The sequence below is a fragment of the Arachis ipaensis genome, chromosome B7, assembly GCF_059453495.1.
Source record: "Arachis ipaensis isolate K30076 ecotype BB chromosome B7, ASM5945349v1, whole genome shotgun sequence".
Lineage (NCBI taxonomy): Eukaryota > Viridiplantae > Streptophyta > Magnoliopsida > Fabales > Fabaceae > Arachis > Arachis ipaensis.
The window spans coordinates 27,294,631-27,319,423 of record NC_142442.1 but is presented as its reverse complement, the minus strand read 5'-3'; the positions used below and the strand labels follow the sequence as shown (position 1 = coordinate 27,319,423).

The 24,793-nt window shown below is 30.9% G+C and overlaps 2 protein-coding genes across 2 annotated transcripts; both read right to left on the bottom strand.

The window, feature by feature from the left end:
* Positions 1-2,152: 2,152 nt before the first annotated feature.
* Positions 2,153-5,390, bottom strand: LOC107608144 (uncharacterized). Its single transcript, XM_016310025.3, has 3 exons — positions 4,606-5,390; positions 3,573-4,071; positions 2,153-2,645 (listed from the first exon to the last, which is right to left on the bottom strand). The coding sequence occupies exons 1-3, from the start codon at positions 4,816-4,818 to the stop codon at positions 2,281-2,283; spliced, it is 1,077 nt and encodes a 358-aa protein (XP_016165511.1). The 5' UTR covers positions 4,819-5,390; the 3' UTR covers positions 2,153-2,280.
* A 15,611-nt stretch (positions 5,391-21,001) lies between these two features.
* On the bottom strand, positions 21,002-24,424 carry LOC107609767 (omega-3 fatty acid desaturase, endoplasmic reticulum). The gene is made up of 8 exons (XM_016311790.3): positions 24,021-24,424; positions 23,763-23,852; positions 23,572-23,638; positions 23,352-23,444; positions 23,056-23,241; positions 22,668-22,748; positions 22,296-22,433; positions 21,002-21,432 (listed from the first exon to the last, which is right to left on the bottom strand). Exons 1-8 carry the CDS (start codon positions 24,305-24,307, stop codon positions 21,247-21,249), a joined length of 1,128 nt encoding a protein of 375 aa, XP_016167276.1. The 5' UTR covers positions 24,308-24,424; the 3' UTR covers positions 21,002-21,246.
* Between the last annotated feature and the right edge of the window lie 369 nt (positions 24,425-24,793).

Genomic DNA, 24,793 nt, shown 5'->3' with positions numbered 1-24,793 from the left:
TAGATAAATGAAATATCATAACACATGTTTGTCCGGAGTCTGGACCAAAAGTACCACTGCCTTGTCTCAATGAAAAATCCCCCCCCACCCCCCAAAATTATTCATTTTTTGTAGAATTTATAATTAAACAAATAATAGCGTTAAGAACAGAATCTCGCTAAACTTTTAAGAGTAATTACCCAAATCAGTCCCCGAAGATTTTAGAATCGGACATTTTAGTCCCCAAGGAAAATTAATACACAGATCAATCTCCAAGGTTTTACTCCGGCAGACAAATCAGTCCCCAGTTCATTTTTCGGCAAACTAATTACTCATATCAGTCCCCAAAGATTTTAAAAACGGACATTTTAGTCCCCAAGAAAAAATAATGTACAAATTAATCCCAACGTTTCTCTCTGTTAGACATAATAGTCCTCCGTCCAAAAATAAAATAAAATAAAATAATTATTATTATTATTAATTACACAATAATATTGTACTATATTTTTTGGACAAAAATAATGATAAATTTATTCATTAAATTCTTATATATATATATATAGTCACTCAATAATAATAATAATAATAATAATAATAATAATAATAATAATAATAATAATAATAATAAAATTATTAGAGATTATTTTATAAGAAATTTAAAATTAAAACCATTTGATATTTTTGTATTTAATATAATCAAAAGATGTCCTATATAAAAAAATATATATGTTTGTATTAAAAAATATGTATTAGAAAAAATATTTTAATTTGGATTTATATTAAATATATTTTTTTTAATACAAACATATTTTTTAAAATATTACATCTTTTGATTATATTAAATACAAAAATATCAAATAGTTTTAACCTTGAATTTCTTGTAAAATAATCTCTAATAATTTTATTGATTATTATTATTATTATTATTATTATTATTATTATTATTATTATTATTATTATTATTATTATTAATTACATAATAATATTATACCATAATTTTTTGTATTTTCTAGATAAAAATAATGATAAATTTATTCATTAGATTCTTTTATATATATATATAGTCACTCAATAATAATAATAATAATAATAATAATAATAATAATAATAATAATAATAATGATAATAATAATAATAAATCAATAAAATTATTAGAGATTATTTTACAAGAAATTTAAGGTTAAAACTACTTGATATTTTTTATTTAATATAATAAAAAGATGTACTATTTTTAAAAAAATGTTTGTATTAAAAAAATTATGTATTTAATATAAATGTAAATTAAAATATTTTTTTAATACATATTTTTTAATACAAACATATTTTTTTTTACATAGGACATTTTTGATTATATTAAATACAAAAATATCAAATGGTTTTAACCTTAAATTTCTTGTAAAATAATTTCTAATAATTTATTATTATTATTATTATTATTATTATTATTATTATTATTATTATTATTATTATTATTATTAATAAGTGACTATATATATAAGAATTTAATGAATAAATTTATCATTATTTTTGTCCAAAAAATACAAAAAATATAGTACAATATTATTGTGCAATTAATAATAATAATTATTTTATTTGTTTTATTTTTAGACGGATGACTATTATGTCTAATAGAGAGAAACGTTGGGGATTGATTTGTACTTTATTTTTTTTTTGGGACTAAAATGTCCGTTTTTAAAATCTTTGGGGACTTATTTGGGTAATTAGTTTGCCGAAAAATGAACTGGGGACTGATTTGTCTGCCGGAGTAAAACCTTGGGGATTGATTTGTGTATTAATTTTCTTGGGAACTAAAATGTCCGATTCTAAAATTCTCGGGACTAATTTGGGTAATTACTCAACTTTTAATTTCTTTTCTTTCTGTTTCTCCCATAAATTTGTTACTAAGATGATTCACTTTATTGAGATTAGCAAAAGCTAAAATTATGGAAGATAAAAATATAAATATAAATATAAAAATAAGTATAGAAGATTATTTTTAATTAATTAATATTAGTTAATTTTTTATTATATTTTTTTTAGTTTTTATTTTTTGAAATGCTTAAAATTTATGATTAGAGTTTAAAACCTAGAGTTGATGATTTATAATTTAAAATAAAAAAATAATTTCAAAAATTGATTGATATTGACTGAAAAATAATTAATTCTCTAATGAATCTCTAAATATAAATATATAACCTGAAAAACTAATCAAAAGACTGAAGACTAAAATTGTTTTACATTTCACTAGTTGACTTAATTTACATAAAGATTCTAATTAAACTTGCAGTTTTCTCACTAAAACTAGGAACTAATAACAAGTTGATCTATCAGCTCATTTAACAAGTGACAAAAAATTTGAGACTCAAAATCTGCACTTATGTTTTCAATTTCACCTTGTTTTCTCATTCTTTCAGCCTCAATTTGATTTGATCCAAACAAATCATGTTCAACTAGCTTGCAAATTTGACCCCATACATCTTCATAATCATTATTATGCCTTTGCTTCATTTTATGTTTGTTGTTCTCAGTTGCCAAATTAAGCTTTTCCTCTTCAAGTAGCAACAAAATGTCACTATCAGAATGCAGAACATGCTGCTTTTCATTTTCAAGCTCTGGTGTCAATTTCCTTCTCCAATTCAAATCAACTCCTAATGAATCTGCATTATCTGCAAAAGGATAATTTGTAACAAAATCAGCAAAACTTAAAGATTTGGGCATGTTTGGTTGTGGAGTAAAAATGAAGAGGAAATTTTAATGGTTGAGTTCTATATATAATTTTACACATCAAATTCTTATGTGAAAAATTTCACCGAAAAGTAAATACCATGCATTTGAGTGTAGAAAAAATAATTAAAAAGAGTGAAATATTAAAATTATTCATAAATAACAACAATCATGCATAAAAGAAATCAATTATTTTATTGAAATAAGAAACATATTTAAAATATGTAAAGATCACTTCTATGGCGTCTAACATTTACTCTGTAAGATTTAAAAATAAAAATGTGGATTCCACTTCACTCTATCTCTATTTTTAAACAAATTAAACAAAAATTTTATAAACACTAAAGAATCTACCATATATAAATATTATAGAAAAAATTTCAAGTGTACCTCGGTGTTCCAGTACTTTTAATCGTTGATTTTAATTAATATATATTATTTCCAGTACTTTTAATTCGTTGATTTTAATTAATATATATTATATATATTTTTTATAATTGAGATCAACGGTTAAAATAAATAGAACATGAGTAGGTATACTTGAAACTCTTCCAATATCATATATATACACATATATACTTGTAAACATAAAAGTTGGAATTCAAATCTTATTAAAACAAGATACATATGAAAAATCACACAGTTTCAAGTAAATTTGTTAGATGAATCAAAATATTTTGATATAATTATTGAATTTTTGTTCTTGCATGAATAATTTATTAGAAAGTCTAAAGCTAAAAAATTGTATATTTGACCACTTTTTTACTTTGATATTTGCAATCTTTATTTTTATTCTCCAAACTTATGACAATAATAATAGACAGAAAAAGAAAAAAGCAAAAGCAGAACTGAAAATAAAAGAAAGAAACCTGTTTGAAGAAGTTGGCGGTGAAAATCAAAGACAGAAACTGGGCTTGAATCTTCTGAGCTGCTCTCATTTGCAACTTTGTTCTTTGCCAAACATGCATTATCATTTCTTTTCTTCCTCTTCACAATCTCTTCTTCAAGTTCACCAACATTGATGGAAGAAACATCACACATATCACACACACTCTTGTTTCTCTTCTTCTTCTTCTTCTTCTTCTCGCCGAAGCTGAAAACCAAGAAGTCCTCATTTTCATGCAAATGGAAAGTTGTTGGCACCCCATGAAACGAAGAAGATGATGAGGAACCTTTTACACTCCTATCCACACCCTGATGATGCATTGGCTTCTTCAACTCTCCCAAGAAGCACTCCATTGATGATGAAACTGAACCTTCCATGGTGGTTTCCAATCCCATTAACTTTGCCACTACCCCAGCTTCACAAAATGCACCTTCCTTCTTCTTATGCTTAGCCTTCAATTCTTCGTCTTTGTCACTCGCCATCTACATTTCGCAAATACAAAAATACAAGTATTAAATTCGATTATGATACTTAAACACCACAATTCTGTGAACAAATTAAAAAGAATAAATAGACAAAAAAAAACGCATGAAAAAATTTGGAGAATAAAAATAAGATGAGAACTTAGGTTCAGTCAACGGCTAAATTCACGTGAAGTTGATAGTTGAGAGCCATTAAATGATTTGAATGATTTGGCTAAATTTTCATCTAAGAGCTCTTAATTATCAACTTTACGTAAAGTTGACTGCACCTAAATTTTTACCTAAAAATAATACCCTTGAGAGATTATTTTCATCGACAAACATATACACAAAATATTTGTAAATATCAAATTTTTGTCCATCAAAAATTAATTTCTGAAGTGTATTTTGATATTTATGAATATTTATAATGGGTGCTTTTATCTATCATAAACTCCTTCACGTGTATTTTTGTCTATGTTCTCAATGAAAGAACTCACATATTTAAGAAGTTTAAGACAGAATTAATAATATTTTCGAATGATAGCAACTCACCATTGAATGAAGGTGTCTGATATGGCGTGAAGCGTGAGTTGGAAGGGCACGAGAGCATAGAATCCTTCGAAATATGGCACTGATGCACCCTGAAGTTGCACTCTTTGGGTTGCAAAATGTTGGTTCCAAACTTAGTGTTGATAATGATGAGGGTGATGATGATGATGATGATGGAGAAGAAAATGTTGAATGAGATGATGTCAAGTTCTTCATAGTCAGTATAAATGATTTAGTGGTAAACAAGAAAGAAAGATCAGAGCCGAAGAGATAAAAGGAAAGGGTGAAAAAGCAAAAAAGAGAAGGGTTCTATGTGTTTTTAGATTCTCAAACTTTCCAAAGTGAAAAAAAAAGAGCAATACAAAGAAAAAAGATTTGAAATTTTTAATTTGTTTGGATTTATCAGATAAAAGGGTGGCGGGTTTGGCATTTGAATGTGTGAAAAACTGAGAAACTGATAAGAAGGAGTTAAGGTTTGGAATGGCTTTTGCTTTTGGTCATTGACAAGTCATGCTTCTTTTTCTTAGGTTTTTGTCCTTTGTTTCCTCCATTGTACCAAACAAAAGCACACTTCTTTAAATCTCCATATAGCTAAAAAAGGAAAGAGAGAGTTATTACTTATTGAATGCGTAATTACTACTACTAATTACTACTGACTCTGATTCCACTTGAAAATAAATGGTTTTTATGAGTCCTATTTTTCTCTTCTTGGGTTTGATGATGAATTGATGATGATTATGATTATGATACCAAAAGGGTGTTGTGATGGTAGAAAGTGGAAAATGAGTAGTGCTCCAAAGAGGAAGGCATTTGATTATTATTGAGTGGTGTAACCAAGTCAGTGAATGTGTAAACTTGTTTTTTTGTGTGTTGGGAGAGACAATGATTGAATGTGTTTTTGTGTTTTTCATTAACTTTTTTTCAGGTCAAAGAAATTGATGATTCTGTGATTGTGTCAGTGTTCTGATGAAATTCTTTTTCTTTTTTGGGTTCTGTGGCCGAAGATACTAACTTTTTTGCTTGATTTATTTGTTTCCAATGGAGTAACTCATAATAATTGTTGAGTACACGGTAAATTTTTTCGAGGTGTCTATGATTATAATAAATTACTGAGGGATTTACTTCGAAAAATGTATATACATTATTAAACTCAGGGATGTTATTAGCTACATGAACTTAGGGAAATAAATATGGTAGTATTCAATTAATTTCTCATGCAATGTAACTCATCTACATTTAGCAATTATGCTTAAGTAGAGGTAGATGTATGGGAGATTGTATCAAGAAAATAAGACACTAATAAGTGTTAGAGTATCATTAGGATTAATTAGATGAATAATATTTTATATTTATGCAAAAATTCTAACCAAGTTATATATTTAAGCAATTTTTATTAGATGCGTCTCGTTCATTCTTCAACTCGTTTGTGATACATGCATTCTAACATATGAATGTAGATTTTTTCTGCTGTAACGTAAATTTTTTCTGCTTAACGTAAAGCTTTCGTAGTTCTTCTCTGCTCGCATCTTTCTTCTTTATTTTTTTTATTGATCTGCATTGTATTCAATATAATAAGCTTCGTCATTTTTCTTTGTTCGCGTTCATCGTCTTCTTCGTTATTTTCTTCTTTCAATCTGCTTACGTTGCATTTATCTTCTTCGTTTTCTTCTTCGATCTGCACATAGCATTTATCTTTTGAATTGAAACAATGAATGATTCAACTTTAAATCAGTTGAATGAGAGCGATTTGGATTATTCTTCTGAATCCTATCAAGCGGAAGAGGTTTGGAATATTCAATTTTGAATCGAATTGAATGGAATGCAATTGTTAAATTGAATTGAATTGAATTGAATGGACGTAGGTGTTCTGAATTGAATTGAATTGATAATCTCTAAATTGTAGACACATGTGTTTTGAATTTGATTTTATATAATGGATAATGTTCCGTTCATTTAATACTATACAATTGTTTCACCTTATTGACGTGTTCGGTTCATTATGCAGATAGCTGTTTGAATTTGAATTTATATAATAGATAATGTTCTGTTCATTTAGTACTATACAATTGTTTCACCTTAGTAACATGTTCGGTTCATTATGCAGACCAGGTGTGTTGTGGATGAACAATTTGTCCCAAAGATCGGGATGACTCTCAAGACACTAGAAGAAGCTGGAAAGTTCTACAAAAATTATTCCAAACTTGCCGGTTTTTCTACCAAAATAAGGAACATGACTCAGAAGGAAGACGAGATTAAGAATCAACTAATCGTATGCAGCAGAGAGGGGAGGTGGAAATCTAAGATATCTCCCACTCTGAAGACAAATCCTTTAGCCGGCATAAATTGTCCAGCCAGGATCTACGTATACATATTGAAAGATGTCAGTCTTTGTTCTGAATCATTTACACCCCTGCTGTCCAAACTGGGCAAAGATGCTCAAATAATATAGGGAGCTAAGCATGTTCGTGCATCGCACCATTGAAACCAATGAGGAAGCCGGAATCAGACCGAGCAAAACTTACCAATTATTCGTAGTAGTAGCTGGCAGTCATCGGGAACTAAGTTTTATAAAAAAAAGACATGAGGAATTACATCACAAGGGAAGTACGGAATGTTTCCGAACAAGACGATGCCAAAGAATTTTGGAAGTACTTATTAATAATGAAAGAGAAGAATCAAAATTTCTTTTTCGAGCTCAACCTCGAAGGCGATTACTCCATCAAAAATGCATTATGGGCCAACGTAAGAAGCAGGGCTGCATGTGAGTATTTCGGAGACGTGGTTTCATTCGACACCACCTACAACACAAATAGGTATTTGGTTCACCGAAATTAAGTCTTTAGGTTCATTGAATCCACACATTTCGGTTCACAACTATTTGGGTGTGTCTATTTATGCAGGCACAATCTGGTTTATGGTTCTTTTGTGGGCGTGAATCACCACGGTCAGTCGACACTTTTCAGATGCGCCCTGATGAAAAACGAGGACATCCAATCATTCAAATGGATATTCGAATGTTGGCTCTGTTGCTTGGGAGGGAAGGCACCAAAAGACATTCTCACCAACCAATGTGCATCGATGCAAAGGGCCATCGAGATGTGCATTCCAACAACAATTCACCGGTGGTGCATCTAGCACATCATGAAGAAGATTCCAAGCAAACTAAACGGCTACAAGTGACATAAAAAATCAAACAAGAGATAAGACACAACGTTTGGAACTCGTTCACAAAAGACGCATTCGACAGAAACTGGAACGATTTCCTCACAAAGTACGGCCTCAGAGGCAACAAGTGGCTCTCAAGTAACTGAGGTTTTAATTCGAATTATTTTCATGTTGTTACTTTTTCGGTTAAAACATGCACAGATTTTGGTTTATGTTAGCTCATGTTTTTGGTTCATTCTGCAGAGCTATACGAAGATCGCCATATATGGATTCCAATTTACCTGGATCACCACTTCTGGGACGGATGAGAAACACACAAAGGAGCGAGAGCATGCACACATTTTTCAACAAGTTCAGCACACACAATAGCTCCTTGAGTCAATTCGTGATACAGATTTTCACATCGTGATACCGTGCGCAACAAAATCAGCAATAGAGGCTCAATTTTAGCACGTGTATACACACGAGAAGTTTAGAAAAATTTAAGGACAATTCAGAGAAAAGGTGAACTGCATCACAAGATCAATGCACCACCCTAGGTTTTATGTAACACCCTAATTACCCTAAACCTTACCTCGTGTCGTAAAGCAAAGTTCAATAAAAGGTTACAACAGTTTTAAGCTCATACATATAATATATAGAAAAAATTAATATAGTATAGAAACCCGATGAAGAATATAGCTCAAAAATAGGATTTAAAAAGCGCAGAATGTACTCACGAAGCTACAAACTTAAAGCACAAGAAAAGATATGATATAACAAAATACCAGAGTATAATAGATAAAGATCTAGCCACGACTCACGGAGTTTAAGCCGGCTAGCTATATACAGACCATACAGAAATCTGGAAGTTAAAACAGCTTATACAAATCTTTCTCTCAAAGTAAGCCTCTAGGAAAAAGTAAATACAAAAGTGAGAGATATAAACAAAATAACCAAAAATACTCCAAAACATATCCAGGATCCTCCGCTCTGTCACCATCAAAGCAACTCACCGAGGTGGGTTGCGACCTGCATCTGAAAAATAACAACAAAATATAGTATGAGAACCGGAGGTTCTCAGTATGGTAACAGTGCCCAGTGATGTAAGATATAAGACCCCGGGACGCCAGAGGCAATCCTAGAACTTCATATCCATCACAAGATTCATCTTAAAGCATAACTAAAACAGTAAAGCGTAACTTAAAACCATAACATAAAAAGGGTAATCTAACTTAGGGGATTTTCTAGTCTAACAGTTCTCCGCTATCCTACAGACTTTACCAACCTATCCTCCATGCGATCCTATCGCCACCGCCGTCCGAACCTCCTCAATCCCAGTAGAAAACACAATTAATATCAATGCAAGTAAAACACAAGTATATGCATATATGGCAAGTAATTCAAGTAGGTAATTAGGCATGTTATACAATTAGACAAGCAATTACAAGTCGGCAAAGCAAACAAACAAATAGAAGATGCACATGATGAATGCCTGTCCTATTGGCTGTGATATCACATTGTCGGTTCAACTGCCAACCCGACACATCTCCATGGAGATGTCGCTTTTCGGAATCATAATTGGGAATCCTCGATATATGGTGCTCGGAACACCGTCCAGGATTTTGTGCCTGCACACTCTAGTGATCCGAAGGGATGCGAGCGGGATACTCTTGCCACGGATCTCACATCTCAAGGTAAGCGAGACGAACCACCGCCCTTACGCCGCCGCTGCTACCTCGACAGGTGGGATCCAACCGCCGTCCCTGCCAGGCACATAGCGTCTCAACAATCTCAATTTAAAAATGTTACATCAGTGGTTTTTTCAAAAATTCACTATTTCATTATATCAATGTTTCATCATTGCAACTCCAAGTCCTCGACTCATCTCAACCACTATCAATTCATAATTTCCATTCCGAACTCATTAGTTCATCAATTTCTCAATTCATATATCTTTCTCCCTTCTCACTCCACCAAACCCATCCTCAGTACACCAGAAACCTAAGCCTCCGTTCTCTAACTTTTCAAGGTATACCCAAATTAAATCTCCTAGGACCTTTCCTATGTTTTGATACCCGAAAATAAGCCAAAGAGTCTTAAATAGGTGTCACAGAAGTTTACAAGCTTGTTGAAAAGGTGAAATAGAAAAAACAAGAATTTAGTTGAAAAATAGGGCATGTGCATACGCACAAGGGTGTGTGTGCGCACACCCAGGAGGATTTTCAAAAAGTGTGCGTACGCATAGAAGTGTGTGTACGCACAAGTGAAAAATTTTCCAATTCTGTTCGCTCGCACAAGGCGTGCGAACGCCCTTAATAGAATGCACCTTCCAATGTGTGCGTGTGCACAGGGCTGTGCGTGCGCACAGCTTGCAGAACTTCGTTGGTTGTGTGTGCACACAGGGCGTGCTAGCGCTCCCATCAGTAGCCATGTCCCCGTGTGTGGATACGCACAAGGCTGTGCGTGCGCACAGGTTCAAAAATTCACGGGGTGTGCATGCGCACAAGGCTGTGCGTGCGCACACAAACCAGAAATCATAAATTCTGCAGCATGCACAGAATTTAGATTTTGACACCAAACTTTGAATGATCATAACTTCCACTACAAAATCCATTTTCTACAAACTTTTTATCAATTTAAAGATTTTTCAATGAACTTTAATTTAAAGCAAACTTCAGCAAATTTTGAAAACTGAGACTCAAGTTATGATCCGTCAAAGCTCACTAAAAATCAATTTTTTACCCAAATTCACAAATTTAACTCCAATTTACATTAAAATCTACCCTTTTGTGTCATAATCCACCCTTTACACCAATTTTCCACTCACATTACAATATCATCAACCTCAAATATCAAATATATCACACAAATTATTTTTTTAATTCACATCATCATCCATCATCATCATATCACTAACAATCTTCATGATTAAACTCATTCAACCCTAATTTCACTTTGCAACATCATTTTATCAACATTAACACCACAATTCATCAAAATAGCCAAAACTCATCAATTCATCATACATCATATCTCAACAAATCAAACATCCAATACAATTCGATCCTATCCTATGGGTCACTAGCCTACGTATCTAGAAATATTATATACTACATAGAGAAAACTGAAACCATACCTTGACCGATTTCCAATATGCACAAAACCCAAATTGAGTGAAATTCGAGCTTCCAACCACAACCAAGTCACCAACCAACTCCAACAAGCATCAACAATCACCAACAAGCCATCAACTCAATTCCAAAAGCTTCCAAACTCACAATAATCAAGCTATATACACACAAATTATAACTAATCAACCTAGGGTTCATCATAATTATAATTTCACAAGGGTAAAGAACAACTCACCTTACCCAACAGTTTTGGAAGCAAAACCCAATAGATTCCTCAAGTTAGATTGATCCTAAACACATCAAAACACTAAAATATCAAAAACCCCAAAACTAGATTTTCGAATTTTTTGAAGGAAAGGCTGAGAGGGATTTCATGATTTTCATACCAGTTTCTTAGATGAGTTTTGTAGAGCTCTCCGCGAGAATCGCGTGGCCGCAAACGGTGCGGCGATTGGATCTCCGTAGCTCAAGTTATGAGCTTGGGAAGTTGATAATGAATAGTGACAATGGAAACCCTCACTCTCCTCTCTTTTAAGCTGTGTGGTGTTGTGTTTATGGCTGATGGGTTCATTTAATGAACCTATATATATGTTGGGCTTGGGCCCAACAAGCCCAACTTATGTCTGGTCCAATCCGTTAGCGTTTTTAGCCCGTTTGGCCTAAACCTTTAAAAATTAACGCCCGATTTTCAACTTTAAATATTTTCCTAAGATTTTCTACTGTTTTTAATTTTTCTCGCACAGTACCGGACAGACTTAAACTGGTTCGACCGGTTCAGCTGTCGGTTCGCGATTTTACTCGGTTTTTCGTAGAAAATACATTTTCTGACTTAGAAAAATCTACTGAGTCCAAAAATCATATCTAAATCCTCAAATTCTCATTCTAAATTTTTGGATCCTATTTTTGGGCAATATTAATTATTTAGTTAAACAGTTAATTAGTCGCAATTCTTACATTTTACAACATATGAAGTCTTAGAGCAGGTTTCTAACTCCACATTCAACAAGTTTTCTTCACCTACGACGCAGTATCATGAGATGTAAAGTGTCAGTGCCTGCTATTCAAATCAAGGGGCATACTATGCCGCCATTCTCTGTGCGTCTTAAACTTCGAGCAAGTAGATAACGTGGCACCAAAATATATACTGGAATGCTGGAGCAAAAACATAAAGAGGAGGCACACACACATCAAGAGCAGTCAAGACGAGCCTCTACTAGAGTCGAGAAGTAAGGAATTTGACGATTTGGTGTTTCAGTCGCACAATATTTGCGAATTTGCGTTAGAGTCCGAGGAACTTACCAAATTCTGCATCGGGCCCTTGACAATGTCATGGACGAGATGCAAGAATATCAAACGAGAAGCAAAGAAAAAAGTTCGTTAACCCACGAAGAAGCAACGTTGAACGATATGAACGACCTTCAAAGCCCGCCACATGTTAGGACAAGAGGCCGGCCCAAGAACAGACTAGGATCAAACTTGAAAAAAAAAGATCTCAAACGCCACGAAGAAAAATAAAAAGCCAACTCCAAGCGATGTAACATTGATTTGTTTTCGATTAGGGAAACATTCATCTGTCCATTTTGCTAATATATGATTTATATTCTCTTTTGCAGTTGAACCTTTTAGACAGTAGATCAATGATTCAGTCAAGTTCCAGCCTTTAAAATGCATAGGATATGAATTATTCCGGAGAGGATTACAAGAGTTTCAGTTTTATTAACATAAATTTTTATTCATGTATGAGCAAATTTTGGTTCATTGAACGTATAGGAGGGTTAATTTCTAGCTGGTGTTAGTCTTGATTGAATAGTCACTTTTTTTGTATTTGATATTAGCTTTCTGGAATTATTTATTGAATAGTCACTTTTTTGTTTATTGAATAGTCACTCTGTTATGTCAAAGAGTTCAGGTGTTTCTGAAACTGAATACTGATATAAAGATTTGTTTTAAAATTAGCTCTCTGCTATAGTGATATATGCACTTTTTCGGTTCATCTAGTGTATTAATTTCAGTTCATTTGTGTTTTGGGGCTCTTAATGTTTGATAAGTACCCTGAATCTATTCACTGTGAACCTAGAAAGAAACAGCATCCAGACAGTTCCAACAGATATATACATTAACATTATATTTTCCATTAACATTAGATTTCCAATAAAATTTACATTAATATTCACATATATACATTAAAGAAGCAGTGTTTGCTTTTTTAAACAAGTTAAACAAAATAGTGTTAATTACAATCAGTCAAATAAAGTATATCCTATTTACTATCTATATTCCCAAATGTTAATTTACTAAAAGGGCTGGAGAGAGAAACAGATGGCCTTGGGAGTCTTATGGCTTCAGATTTCCGAATCACTTGCTCTCTGATTTTGTTCATTTTGTCCAAGAGAATGTTTGGACCATATTCGCGCTTGAAGGCATCAATTTCTTCCTACAATTCAATTGAAAGGAATTTGTTACATAAGAAATGAACCCCAACTGAAATAAGAAGTGAACCGAATTTCATTAATTTAAAAATTACTTACTTGTGTCCAGTTTTTATATTGATACCTCTTTCCCTTTTTGATCTTTCGGGGATCAATTGTTTTGAGCTATTTCAGAACGTATATCCCACAATCATAGTTAAGCAAGAAATAAGTAAAATATGATTAATAGTATACAAAATAAAACACATTAAAAATAGTACTATAGCAGAAAATTTTTTTTACTTTGTTCGTTGACCATTGAGCCTGATATACTCTGCTTTTAATCCCTCTCCGTCCTCCATTAAGGGTTCTGCCCCAGCGTAAACCCTCATCTGGGAGACTATTAATCCCTGAAAAGTATACAAAAAGTAAGGATGAAGTGAATGTAAATCACCAACCTCAATGAACCGAACTCTGTTCATGGTCTGAATAAAACGTGATAAACATTCAATCAGCAAGAAAAATATTTTGTGCATGCAAAAGAACCCAAGTGAGCACTTAAGGATGAAGTGAATGTAATCCAGCAACTACAATGAACCAAACTCTGTTCATGTTTGAATAAAACGTGATAAACATTCAATCAGCAAGGAAAATATTTCTGCATGTAAAAGAACTCAACTGAACACTTAAGGATGAACTGAATGTAAATCACAAACTCTAATGAATCGAATTCTACTCATGTTTGAATAATTTACAACAAAATATGTATGATTTAAATAACTTACAACAAATTTGTTCAATTTAATTCTCAAGCCAGGTATTTGATTTTTCTTCTTGTTGACAGGGTCAAGCACATAGAATGCCTTCTTCTGGACATTGGCAATCCACAACCACCAGTGTCCTCCGTTGCAAATCGGCACAAACAGTTGAAGTTTGGAAAAATGATAGAATATTGCAGTCCAAACAATAGCAAACAACAGAATTATCAAAGAAGTTTTAGAAATTACAACTTACAAATGGATGCGATGCCAGTTTTCTTTTGTCAAGAAAATAGCGCAGAGAGAGGATCAGAGAACGAGCAACCAAAGAGGGAGAGGAAGAGAGAACGAATAACGGTGATTAAAAGAGGAAAACTTAGCAGAGCAAATATATCTCTAGTCTATTCTTTGACTTTGGAAAAAGGAAAAGAAAAATGTGTAAAAAGAATAAACAAAGGGGTTAATATTTAATTATTGATATTTTTAAAAATTAAAAAACGGAATTTATTTTGTAAATATTTTTGTGTTGGTTAAAGATACTCCTACATAAAAGTGGGAGTAACAAATTCGTGGCCAATAAAATAGAAAAAAGAGTGGAGAAAGATAATCGCTTATTTTAAAAGAATTAGGGTAAATAGAAATTACTTGTTTTTAAGTACTAATTGCTCAAATATATCCATTGTTTAAATCTCTCCCACAAACTTTTTTGGTTTTTAGTACTAACTGGATTTAAAAAGAATTCAACTTGAAAATGTTGTATGAAATTAAATTATATTGAGCTGCTTCAAAATATTAGTAACCGTGTCAAAATGTGAGTAATTACATGTTAAAAAATTAGATTATTTTAAAAATAAAAATTAAATTAATATTATTTTAATTTAATTTTTTTATAATAATATGCATATTTCGTGTGAATAAAATATTTAATATATTTATATAAAAAATTAGCCCTTAAGCTAAAGCCGGAAAAATTCAATATTTTTTTCCCGATACAACCAATGTGCGATAATAAAACCAAGCCTCCGACCAAAAGGATCATCCACTCTTTTTTCTTTTTTTTTTCTTTTTTTGGGTTATGGTTCGTCCACTCTTGAAGCTGGGTTCAAATGAGTAGCTCCTGAAATTTTTAAGTTGTTGTCTTAGCTATAATGACTTGTTTTGAAAATTATTGGTAAAAGAATGGGTTAAAGGCCCAAAAGAGAAACTAGAGAACAATAGATAGGGTCAAAGGGTAGACAACCCCCTAAAAGTCTCGTTTGATTTGGATTTATATTTTGGACTTGTGACATTATTGTCTCTTGGGTTGTACTAGATATGTTTTTCTTGAGAAAACAATTTTCTTCTTCATTTTACATAAAATACCAAAAATACCCCTCTCGTCTCTTATGGTCCTACCCCTTCCAACCTTTCTCTCCACCACCACCTTAATGGTTGGCGTGGTCGGCTATGTCATAGTTCTCAAAAAGGCCGGACCAGATATTACTATGAAAATACGGTAATAGCCTCAAAAATCACTCCATGGACTTGAATCTTATAAATGCCGGCAAGATGATAAATTAACAAATTTGTCAATGTCAATGAAGGCTACTTCCAAGAACACATATGAATTGAAATTGTTATGAATTAGATTGTCTAGTTTCATATCATTGAGGATGGAGAAAAGAGTAGTTTGATAGAGGAGGAGAAGAGAAAAAGGGTATTTTGGTATTTACAGTAAAAAAATGGTAGAATAAGAGGGGTCAATGATCCATGGTGTCCAATTAGAGGGATGCTTACGACAAACTTTAACAGAGGTTAGTGTAATTTTCTTTTCCTTTTCCTTTTTAGTTTTTAGCACTACGCCACTACTATACCCGTCGTTTTTTATAAGAAATACTTATGTGTTTTTAAAATATATTTCTTGCATATTTTAATTAGTAAACTAATAATTTTTGTTAGGAGATTAGGGTATGTAATGAAAGAATTATGAAGTATTCTTTTTTATATAGGTTTTGAAAAATTTTAAAATAAGAGAAATATTAGGTGAATAAGTTTTTTTTTACGGAAAAGTTCTGCATCCATGTATTTTTTACATGGTTGTTAACCAAGTAATTTCCTCCACACACGCGTTCCCTACCCCTCACTTGTTTGTCATACACGCGCTACATATAATGTGCTGCAACCTAAAGTTTTATTCAACGTAAACCTTCTGCTGCAACGTAAACCTCCTTCTCCTTCTCCTTCTCCTTCTTCTTCTTCTTCTTCTTCTCTCCTCGCGTTCTTTCTTATTGATCTGCATTGCCTTCGTCGTTCTCCTCTGGTCGCGTTCATCTTCTCGTTTTCAAATTTCGATCTTGTTGCTTCTTTCTATTCTTCTTCGATATGCACTTCTGAATCGAAACAATAAATGACTCAACTTCAAATCAGGAGAGCGATTTGGATTAGTCTTCTGAAACGAATCAAATTGGCAAAGTTTGGATTATTCAATTTTGAATCGAATTGAATGGAATGCAATTGCTAATTTGAATTGAATTAAATGGACGGAGGTATACTGAATTGAATTGAATTGAATTGATAATATGTAAATTGTAGGCAGAGTTGTTTGAATTTGATTTTATATAATGGATTTTGTTTCATTTACTCAGTACTATACAATTGTATTGTGTTCGGTTCACCATGAGTACTATGTTCGGTTCATCATGAGTACTGTGTTCGGTTCACCATGAGTACTGTGTTCGGTTCATTCTGCAGAAAGCTGTTTGAATTTGATTTTATATAATGGATTATGTTTCGTTCACTCACTACTATACAATTGTATTGTGTTCGGCTCACCATGAGTACTATGTTCAATTCACCATGAGTACTGTATTTGGTTCACCATGAGTACTGTGTTCGGTTCATTCTGCACTATTCAAATCTCTCCTTCCTCACCTTCTACTGTTTCTTCACCAGAGAGAGAAAGAGGAAAAGACAAAAAAATACAGCAGCAACAACAAAAGAATGACGATAGGATTTCAGGGTTTAGGGTTTATGGGTTCAGGGTTCAGTGTACAAGGTTTCAATGTGTTTCAAACTTTTCGGTTCGTCCCGTGTATTAATTTTGGTTCACCGTGTTCATGGTTAAGGGTTTAGGGTTTAAGGGTCTAGGGTTTAGGGTTCAGGGTTTTAGGGGTTTAGGGTTTACGATAGGGTTCAGGGTTTAGGGTTTCGTATTCAGGGTTCAGAGTTCAGTGTTCAAGGCTCGGGTTCAGGGTTTAGGGTTTAGGGTTTAGTGTTCAGGGTTCAGAGTTCAGAGTTCAGGGTTAGTTTTTGGGTTCAGGGTTTAGGGTTTAGGGTTTAGGTTTTAGGGTGTAGGATTTAGGGTTTATGTTTTAGGAATTTAGGGTTTATGGGTTCAGGGTTCAGTGTTCAGGGTTCTGGTTTTAGTGTTTAGGGATTAGGGTTTAGGGTTCAGTGTTTAGGGGTTCATAATTTTTTGGTAAACAGGAGAGCGATTTGGATTACTCTTCTAAAACGAATCAAACTGACAAAGTTTGGATTATGCAATTTTGAATCGAATTGAATGGAATGCAATTTCTAATTTGAATTGAATTAAATGGACGGAGGTGTACTGAATTGAATTGAATTGATAATATATAAATTGTAGGAAGAGTTATTTGAATTTGATTTATACAATGGATTATGTTTCGTTCACTCAGTACTATACAATTGTTTCACCATGAGTACTGTGTACGGTTCACAATGAGTACTGTGTTCGGTTCATTCTGCAGAAAGCTGTTTGAATTTGATTTTATATAATGGATTGTGTTTCATTCACTCAGTACTATACAATTGTATTGTGTTCGGTTCACCATGAGTACTGTGTTCGGTTCACCATGAGTACTGTATTCGGTTCATTCTGCACTATTCAAAACTCTTCTTCCTCACCTTCTACTGCTTCTTCACCAGAGAGAGAAGGAGAAAAAGACAAAAAAATACAGCAGCAACAACAACAAAAGAATGACGATAAGGAGAAAACACGTGAAGAAGAAGGAACGCGAAAAAGGAGGAGAAGGAGGAGAAGGAGGAACGCGAAGAAGAAGGCGAAGAAGAAGAAGACGCTCCGTGCGTAAACGAGCGTGAAAAGAAGAAGAAGAAGAAGAAGCGTGGGGGAGAAGAAGCATTGAGCAAGAGCGATTTCGTGTGTGTTGGGCGCGTGTATTTCACGTTTCATTTAATGGTATTGATTTTCTTTTGTATTGGACCAACTTGGTTACATAGTTATATGGATGTGTAGCATCCCCGTTATTTTTGTAATTAAGTTCAATAAATATTTTTTTTATTCTACTTATATGGTTTTTTTTTCCTTCAACTAATTTTTATTTGCTAATAATTAAGCTGTTATATCAATATAGTTAAAATTTGTCATTAAAATGACTTAGTCATATAATATCATTGTTAAAATAATTTTAACATTTAATTTGATTCAATTTTATTTTTAAAAGTATCTTTTAAAATAATTGTTCCCAAAATTTTCAATAAATTTTAATTATACCCTTCGTTCAAATTTTATGACTAGTTAAAAATTAGTTAAAATAAATTTCGATATTACCGTATCCTACACCATCAATTCATCATTATGCCATCCTTCAATATTTCCAAGTTCTAACAAACACAATGCTAACCCCAGCCACCAACCCCAATCGCCACCTCCAACTAATAATTACATAATTTAGCATAAAATATCTCAGTTATTGGATATTAATATTGCTTAATAATATAATCAATTATTGTAAAATATAAATAATTCATAAAATATAATGAGAATATATAATTTAAAGTTAAATTTTTAAAAATTTCAAGTGTAATTCAATTTATTTTGAATAATGAAATATTTGGATCCATTATTATCTTACTGTGGAGTATAATATTTTGAGTAAAAATACAACATATCCTTCCGTCATTGCTAACTTCATTGCAGTCTTTTTGTTATTTCTAAAACATTTATTTGCTCCTTTCATATTTAAAGATTATAAGAGAAGCTATGCTTTAACCATGTAAAGTATCCATTAATTAACTCTATTATTTCATAATTATTTTATTATAATTTATATATATATATATATATATATATATATATATATATATATATATATATATATATATATATATATAAAGAGAAAACAAATTGTAATATTAACAAATAATTTTTCTCAATACATCATATTGTACAATAGTTGAGAAAATACATTTGCTTTAAAACAAAATTGATAATGAAATTATAAAAATATTGTTATTTTGTTATATTTAGATAATAATGATTTATGAAATAAAATACATGAAATATATCAATATTTTATATTATTATCAACCATGAAAAATATTTAAATATAAAAAGTGATTGTGTATGTATACCATTGATAAAGAACAAAAAAGAAAAATAATTAAAAATATATGATAACATAAGAGTTAATATTAAAAAAAACTAAAATAAGTTAAATTGAAATTTCTGTTAAACTTTAATTTTGAGGGAAAGAATCATAATTAACTCATTATTTCTTAAACAAAATAAGAAATTGTATTTTACATCATTTTAAGGTTACTTTACTTTTATTGTTTGAGTAAGGTTTGGTTTGATAAAGTTTTTTAAAAAGATGTTTGTATTTTTCTTTTCATTTTGTATTTAATAAATTAAAAAGACTATGTTTATACTTGCAGTTTTTAAAAGATATGGATATTTTTAAAAGTGTCTAAGACAAAATTTTTTAAAGTTGACTTGTGATTATCAAAATTAAAATGTCTAAAATAATTTTATACATAAATTAATTTTTAAATTTAACTTTTATATTTATATATTATTATGATTTTTTTTAATTTTAAAAGTTATTTTATCAAATACAATTGTAGTGTTTGTGATTATTAAAAATTATTTTTTGTTAGATTTTACTAAATATAAGTGTTATAATTTTTAAAAATTATCTTTAAAAAAATAACTTTTATAAATTACTTTCAAAAAATAAAAATTTTACCAAATCAAATTTTAAAGTGCTACATATCTATTTTCCTACTTATTCTAATAATTTTTGTAAGAACTCTGTTAAGGAGTAGATGATGTAGCAGGTAAGTTGTAAATTCCAAATTCTTTTTATAGATATATAGGGTTATATTAGTATATGCAAGGAGGAGGGTTTTAATTTGTAACCAACTAATAACCTAAACAAAAAAGGGGGTACTAATAACACATAATTAATTATGTTGATAACTTGATATGGTACCCTACGCTATACCCAAATACCTATCCATTTCCCATATAAGGAAACTCATATAGTATATTATTTATCAGTAATATCTGTGAAAAAGATGCCAAATAATGGTTAAGTAGTTAATCACGCCAGTGGTTGATATATAGTTTGGAATTAATACTGAAGTAATTACCAACATTAATTACATTCATAGCCCCTAATAGTCAAATATATACGCCACCAACCTTCAATTATAACAGCGAGGGCCCAAGACTTCAATGGCTACTATCTTTATGGTTGAGATACCATTAAGCTTATGTCCCCCAATAAATAAATAAATCATATGGATGTATATGTATATATGTTCTATATATATAAAAACGGAAATGTTTGGTAACATATAAAAAATCTTATGTAGTAATAAAACATGCTAAAATTGATTATTCTAAGAACCTCACCACTTTGATTCTTAGAAAACGCAGTTGAACTTTAATAATAAATTAAACTTTTTACTAATAAAGAGGGGAAAAAATTAAAGAGAAAAAAGAATATTCCTTTGCTTAGCATATGAGAAATAACATTAATGTAGAGTAATGTTTGTAAATGACAAAGTAGTTAATATTATGTTAATTTGTTTTTTCCAATTTGAGTGGCATGGCATATTGGCATGGTGATTTAGATTTATTTATTTAGAAGTAGCTACATGTGTCATGTGAGTGCTGCTACAGCGCAAGTGGTGGAAATCATATCACACTCAAAAAATGAAGCTGACAATTCAAATATTTATTACCATTTTAGGTTATTACAAGTACTTCTTAGCAATGAGGCCAACTATACTCTTGTGTGTCCCATTATAGTAAATGAAATAAATCAGAGAGTGAGACCCATTTCACTGAAAAATAGAAGCAAAATCATGTGGCCACCTAGCATTAAAGCCACATTAAACTCGTATAGATGAAATTAACAAGAATAAAAAGCATTTAAATAAAATAAAATTTTACTACTTGGACTTGTTATTGTTGAGAAGGTAAGGATCAGATTGATAGTAAACAATATCTCCATTGTCACTGACATAGTGATCTTGTCCAATGCTTTGTAGCAAATACTTTATGAGATGAAATGGAAGTGGCCCAGATTTCTCTGGCTCCCGGTAATACTTTCCAAGTACTGGCTTTGCTGCTTCTGTCTGCAAATTTATTATTAAAATATTGGACTCACTTTCTTGGACTAATAACAACAATTATTTCAATTTTGGACTTTTCTTTTTTCGTATCTTTATCAAATTGCAAAGTATCCACATTTTTATATTATTTGTCATTATGAGTTTGTCACTTTGTCTATCTTCTATTTTGTTTGCTTAAATTATTCATTTTAAAAGTATCTTTCTCTTTAAATATCAACTCCTTTTTAGTTACAAAAGATATATTTATACAAATAAAAGAAGTCCCTTATTTTACTCTTACATATTATTAATATATATAATTGTTATTTGTTAAAAAAAAATCGTCACTAAATTAGCTATGTGTTATTATATATTTATATTTAAAATATATATGATAATGTTTAATTATTTTTAATATATATTATATATTTAATATGTATTTTATATAAATAACTAATTTAGTTAAAATAGCATATGTTCTGAAAGATTGAGTACAACTAGATGAAAATATATAAAAGTATATGAGGATGTATGTAACTTTGTATTTGAGCTCCTCAATCATTTTGAGTCGAGACTTTGAAACCATTATCATAAAAGAATGATTGATGTATATAAAAAAAATTTATATCAATATTTAATTATATATTGTCATATATATTAACAAAAATAAATAATATTTACACTTATTAATTAGTATTTTAAATAGTAGTATAAAGAAATCGATAGAAACCCTAAAGTAGTTCATGCTCTAAGTCCATTCAATTTAAAATATAATTAATGACTATATAATAATAAATGGTACAATCTAATTAAGCTGATATATATACTCTGATCTATCACGGTGCATTATTATATTAAATTAAATTAAGATGAAAAGTAGAAAGTACCGCTTCAAGCAAGTGATAGTGAGGAATTTGAGGGAAAAGATGATGGATCACATGAGTGCCAATATCATGATGAATATTATTAACCAAACCATAGTCACGATCCACCGTTGTAAGGCCACCCCTTAGATAACTCCATTCCTGCAAAATTGTAACACATTCTTGTTGATATTTGATATTAGGCAGCAGCACACACTTCTAAGTTTAGAGATATGTGCATTCGCATATACAAACATTAATCTTATTATAAAGTTGATGAATAAAACAGAGAAGCCCTGATATTGAGGAGTAACGGTCATGAATTTGAGATTAATAGAATATAATATCAAGTACCAAAATTTGATACAACTTGATTATATTGTTATATATTACTACCTTTCCACGGTACCAAGGTAATTTCTGCTTGTAACCATGGTGATGCAAGTATGTGACAAAATCAAGCCACATGATGAAGATCTACATACACGGTGAAAACAAAACCAAGTGAGAAAGAATTGGCTTTAGAGATATGTTATTTGCATCAATTATTTATTTTAAAAAGGATGTATATTTTAAGTAGTATACAAAATGTGATTTAAGTATTACTTTTTTTAATAAAATGTAATTTTATTATTATTAATTTATTACTGTTATTATTTATACACTAAAATGTAAGAAAAAATAAAAGTTTGGACCTTAAATTAAGGTATGAAATTCCATTTTACGAAAAGGGAATGAGATGAAAACGATAAAGTTAAAAAAAAAAAAGTAAGAATGAAATTACCAAATAAGGGATTCCATAGAGCTTGAGAATGGAAAGTGGAGTGACAATGAAGGACAGAAAGAGAAGCAGAGAAAACATGGCAACCCAACACATTGTTGAAATCATAACATCTTTTCTCTCATTTGGTGAGAACAAATTGCTGTATGGATTGAAATGAGAACCTTCCTTTCCAGGGCTTCTTCTCCACTGAAAATAATAAGACATGCAATTTCTCATATTAAAATAAATAAATATCACAAACTTTGTTTATTATTATTACTTTCTATGAAAATCAAAAAAGAAATTAAAGCACTTACCAAGTAAAAGGGATAAGCAAAAATAGGGAAAGGTACAGTGAATCTCATGAGTTTGGTCACATTGTCTAGGCTTTTATAGATCTTCTCTGGCAACTAACACATGACAAAAAAAAAAAAAAGAAAGTAATAAAAATATTTATTTTTATTAAAAAAAAAAGAAAATAATAAATTTTCTTTGCTATACAATGAAAAACCAAGGTTGAAGCTAGAAAACACTTACTGGAACCCATGACTCATCATTCTCAACATGTCCATGGTTTTGGTGGTGGGTCTTGTGGCTAATTCTCCTGAAAAAAATATTAAAATTCCACAGTTTCATTGTCAAATCAAATTAAGAAATACATAAAACAAAAAAATTTGTTAAATAAATGAAGAAGATGAACACAACGGTGCTAAGAATAATGAACGAACCATCCATGGTATGGTACAAGAATTGAGGAGTGCAATATATGGCCCACAATACTATTCAGCTTTGCATTGTTTGAAAAACTTCCATGCCCACTGTTCATTGCCAATAGAAAATGTATAACATTTAACATAACATTATTAGCAAAAACAAAGGTAAAACATAAATAAAATACTATATATACTGAAAATTGAATGAATCTAAACCGGACAATATTGTTTGAATACTTTTTTAATGTAACATTTTTTTAATAATGTTCATACCAATCATGACCAAGAACAAAGAGTGCCCAGAACATTGTTCCCTGAAGAGGCCAATAGATTGGCCAAAAGAACCAACTATTGAAGTGAATTGCTGAAGCTAACAATGTAGCAACAAGAACCAAATCTCTTAGAACATAACTGAGGGATCTCCATGGATTCTTGACCCAGCAATGCCTTGGGATTGCAGCTCTTATATCTGCTATCTTGAATGGAGGAGGAGCACTAGCATCAAATTCATCATTTTCTTTTTTGTGTCCATTGGTATAAACAACATGGGACACTGCCATCTTTTTGTTTTGGTTATGGTGGTGGCTCTGTTTCAGGGTTGATGAAAGAGAGGTTTATAGAGACTTATAGCGGCTATGGCTAGAAGAACATGAAATGTTTTGAGAGGAACGCACATGAGTATATAGGGTCAGTAATATATAATATAACAAAAAAAAATGGAATAATAACAGCTTGAGATTCATGGGTTTTTTATTGTTTTATTTTTTTGTGATTTTTTAGTTATTACAAGATATTTTTCTAGTGAATTTCTTATTTTAACTTTTCTTATATGTTTCCATTACTATCCCTGATCTAAATTATACATTTTTTATTTTGTCAAAAATAATATATTCAAAATAAATATATTTGAATGCATGTTGTGTCTGAGTTATGAATTTATACCAAAGTTTTTTTTAATTTTAAAATAAAAAATACTTAAAGATTTGTAGAATTTATTATTTTTTACCATTATTTTTAATCATTAATTTAATTTTTTAGTCTAATAG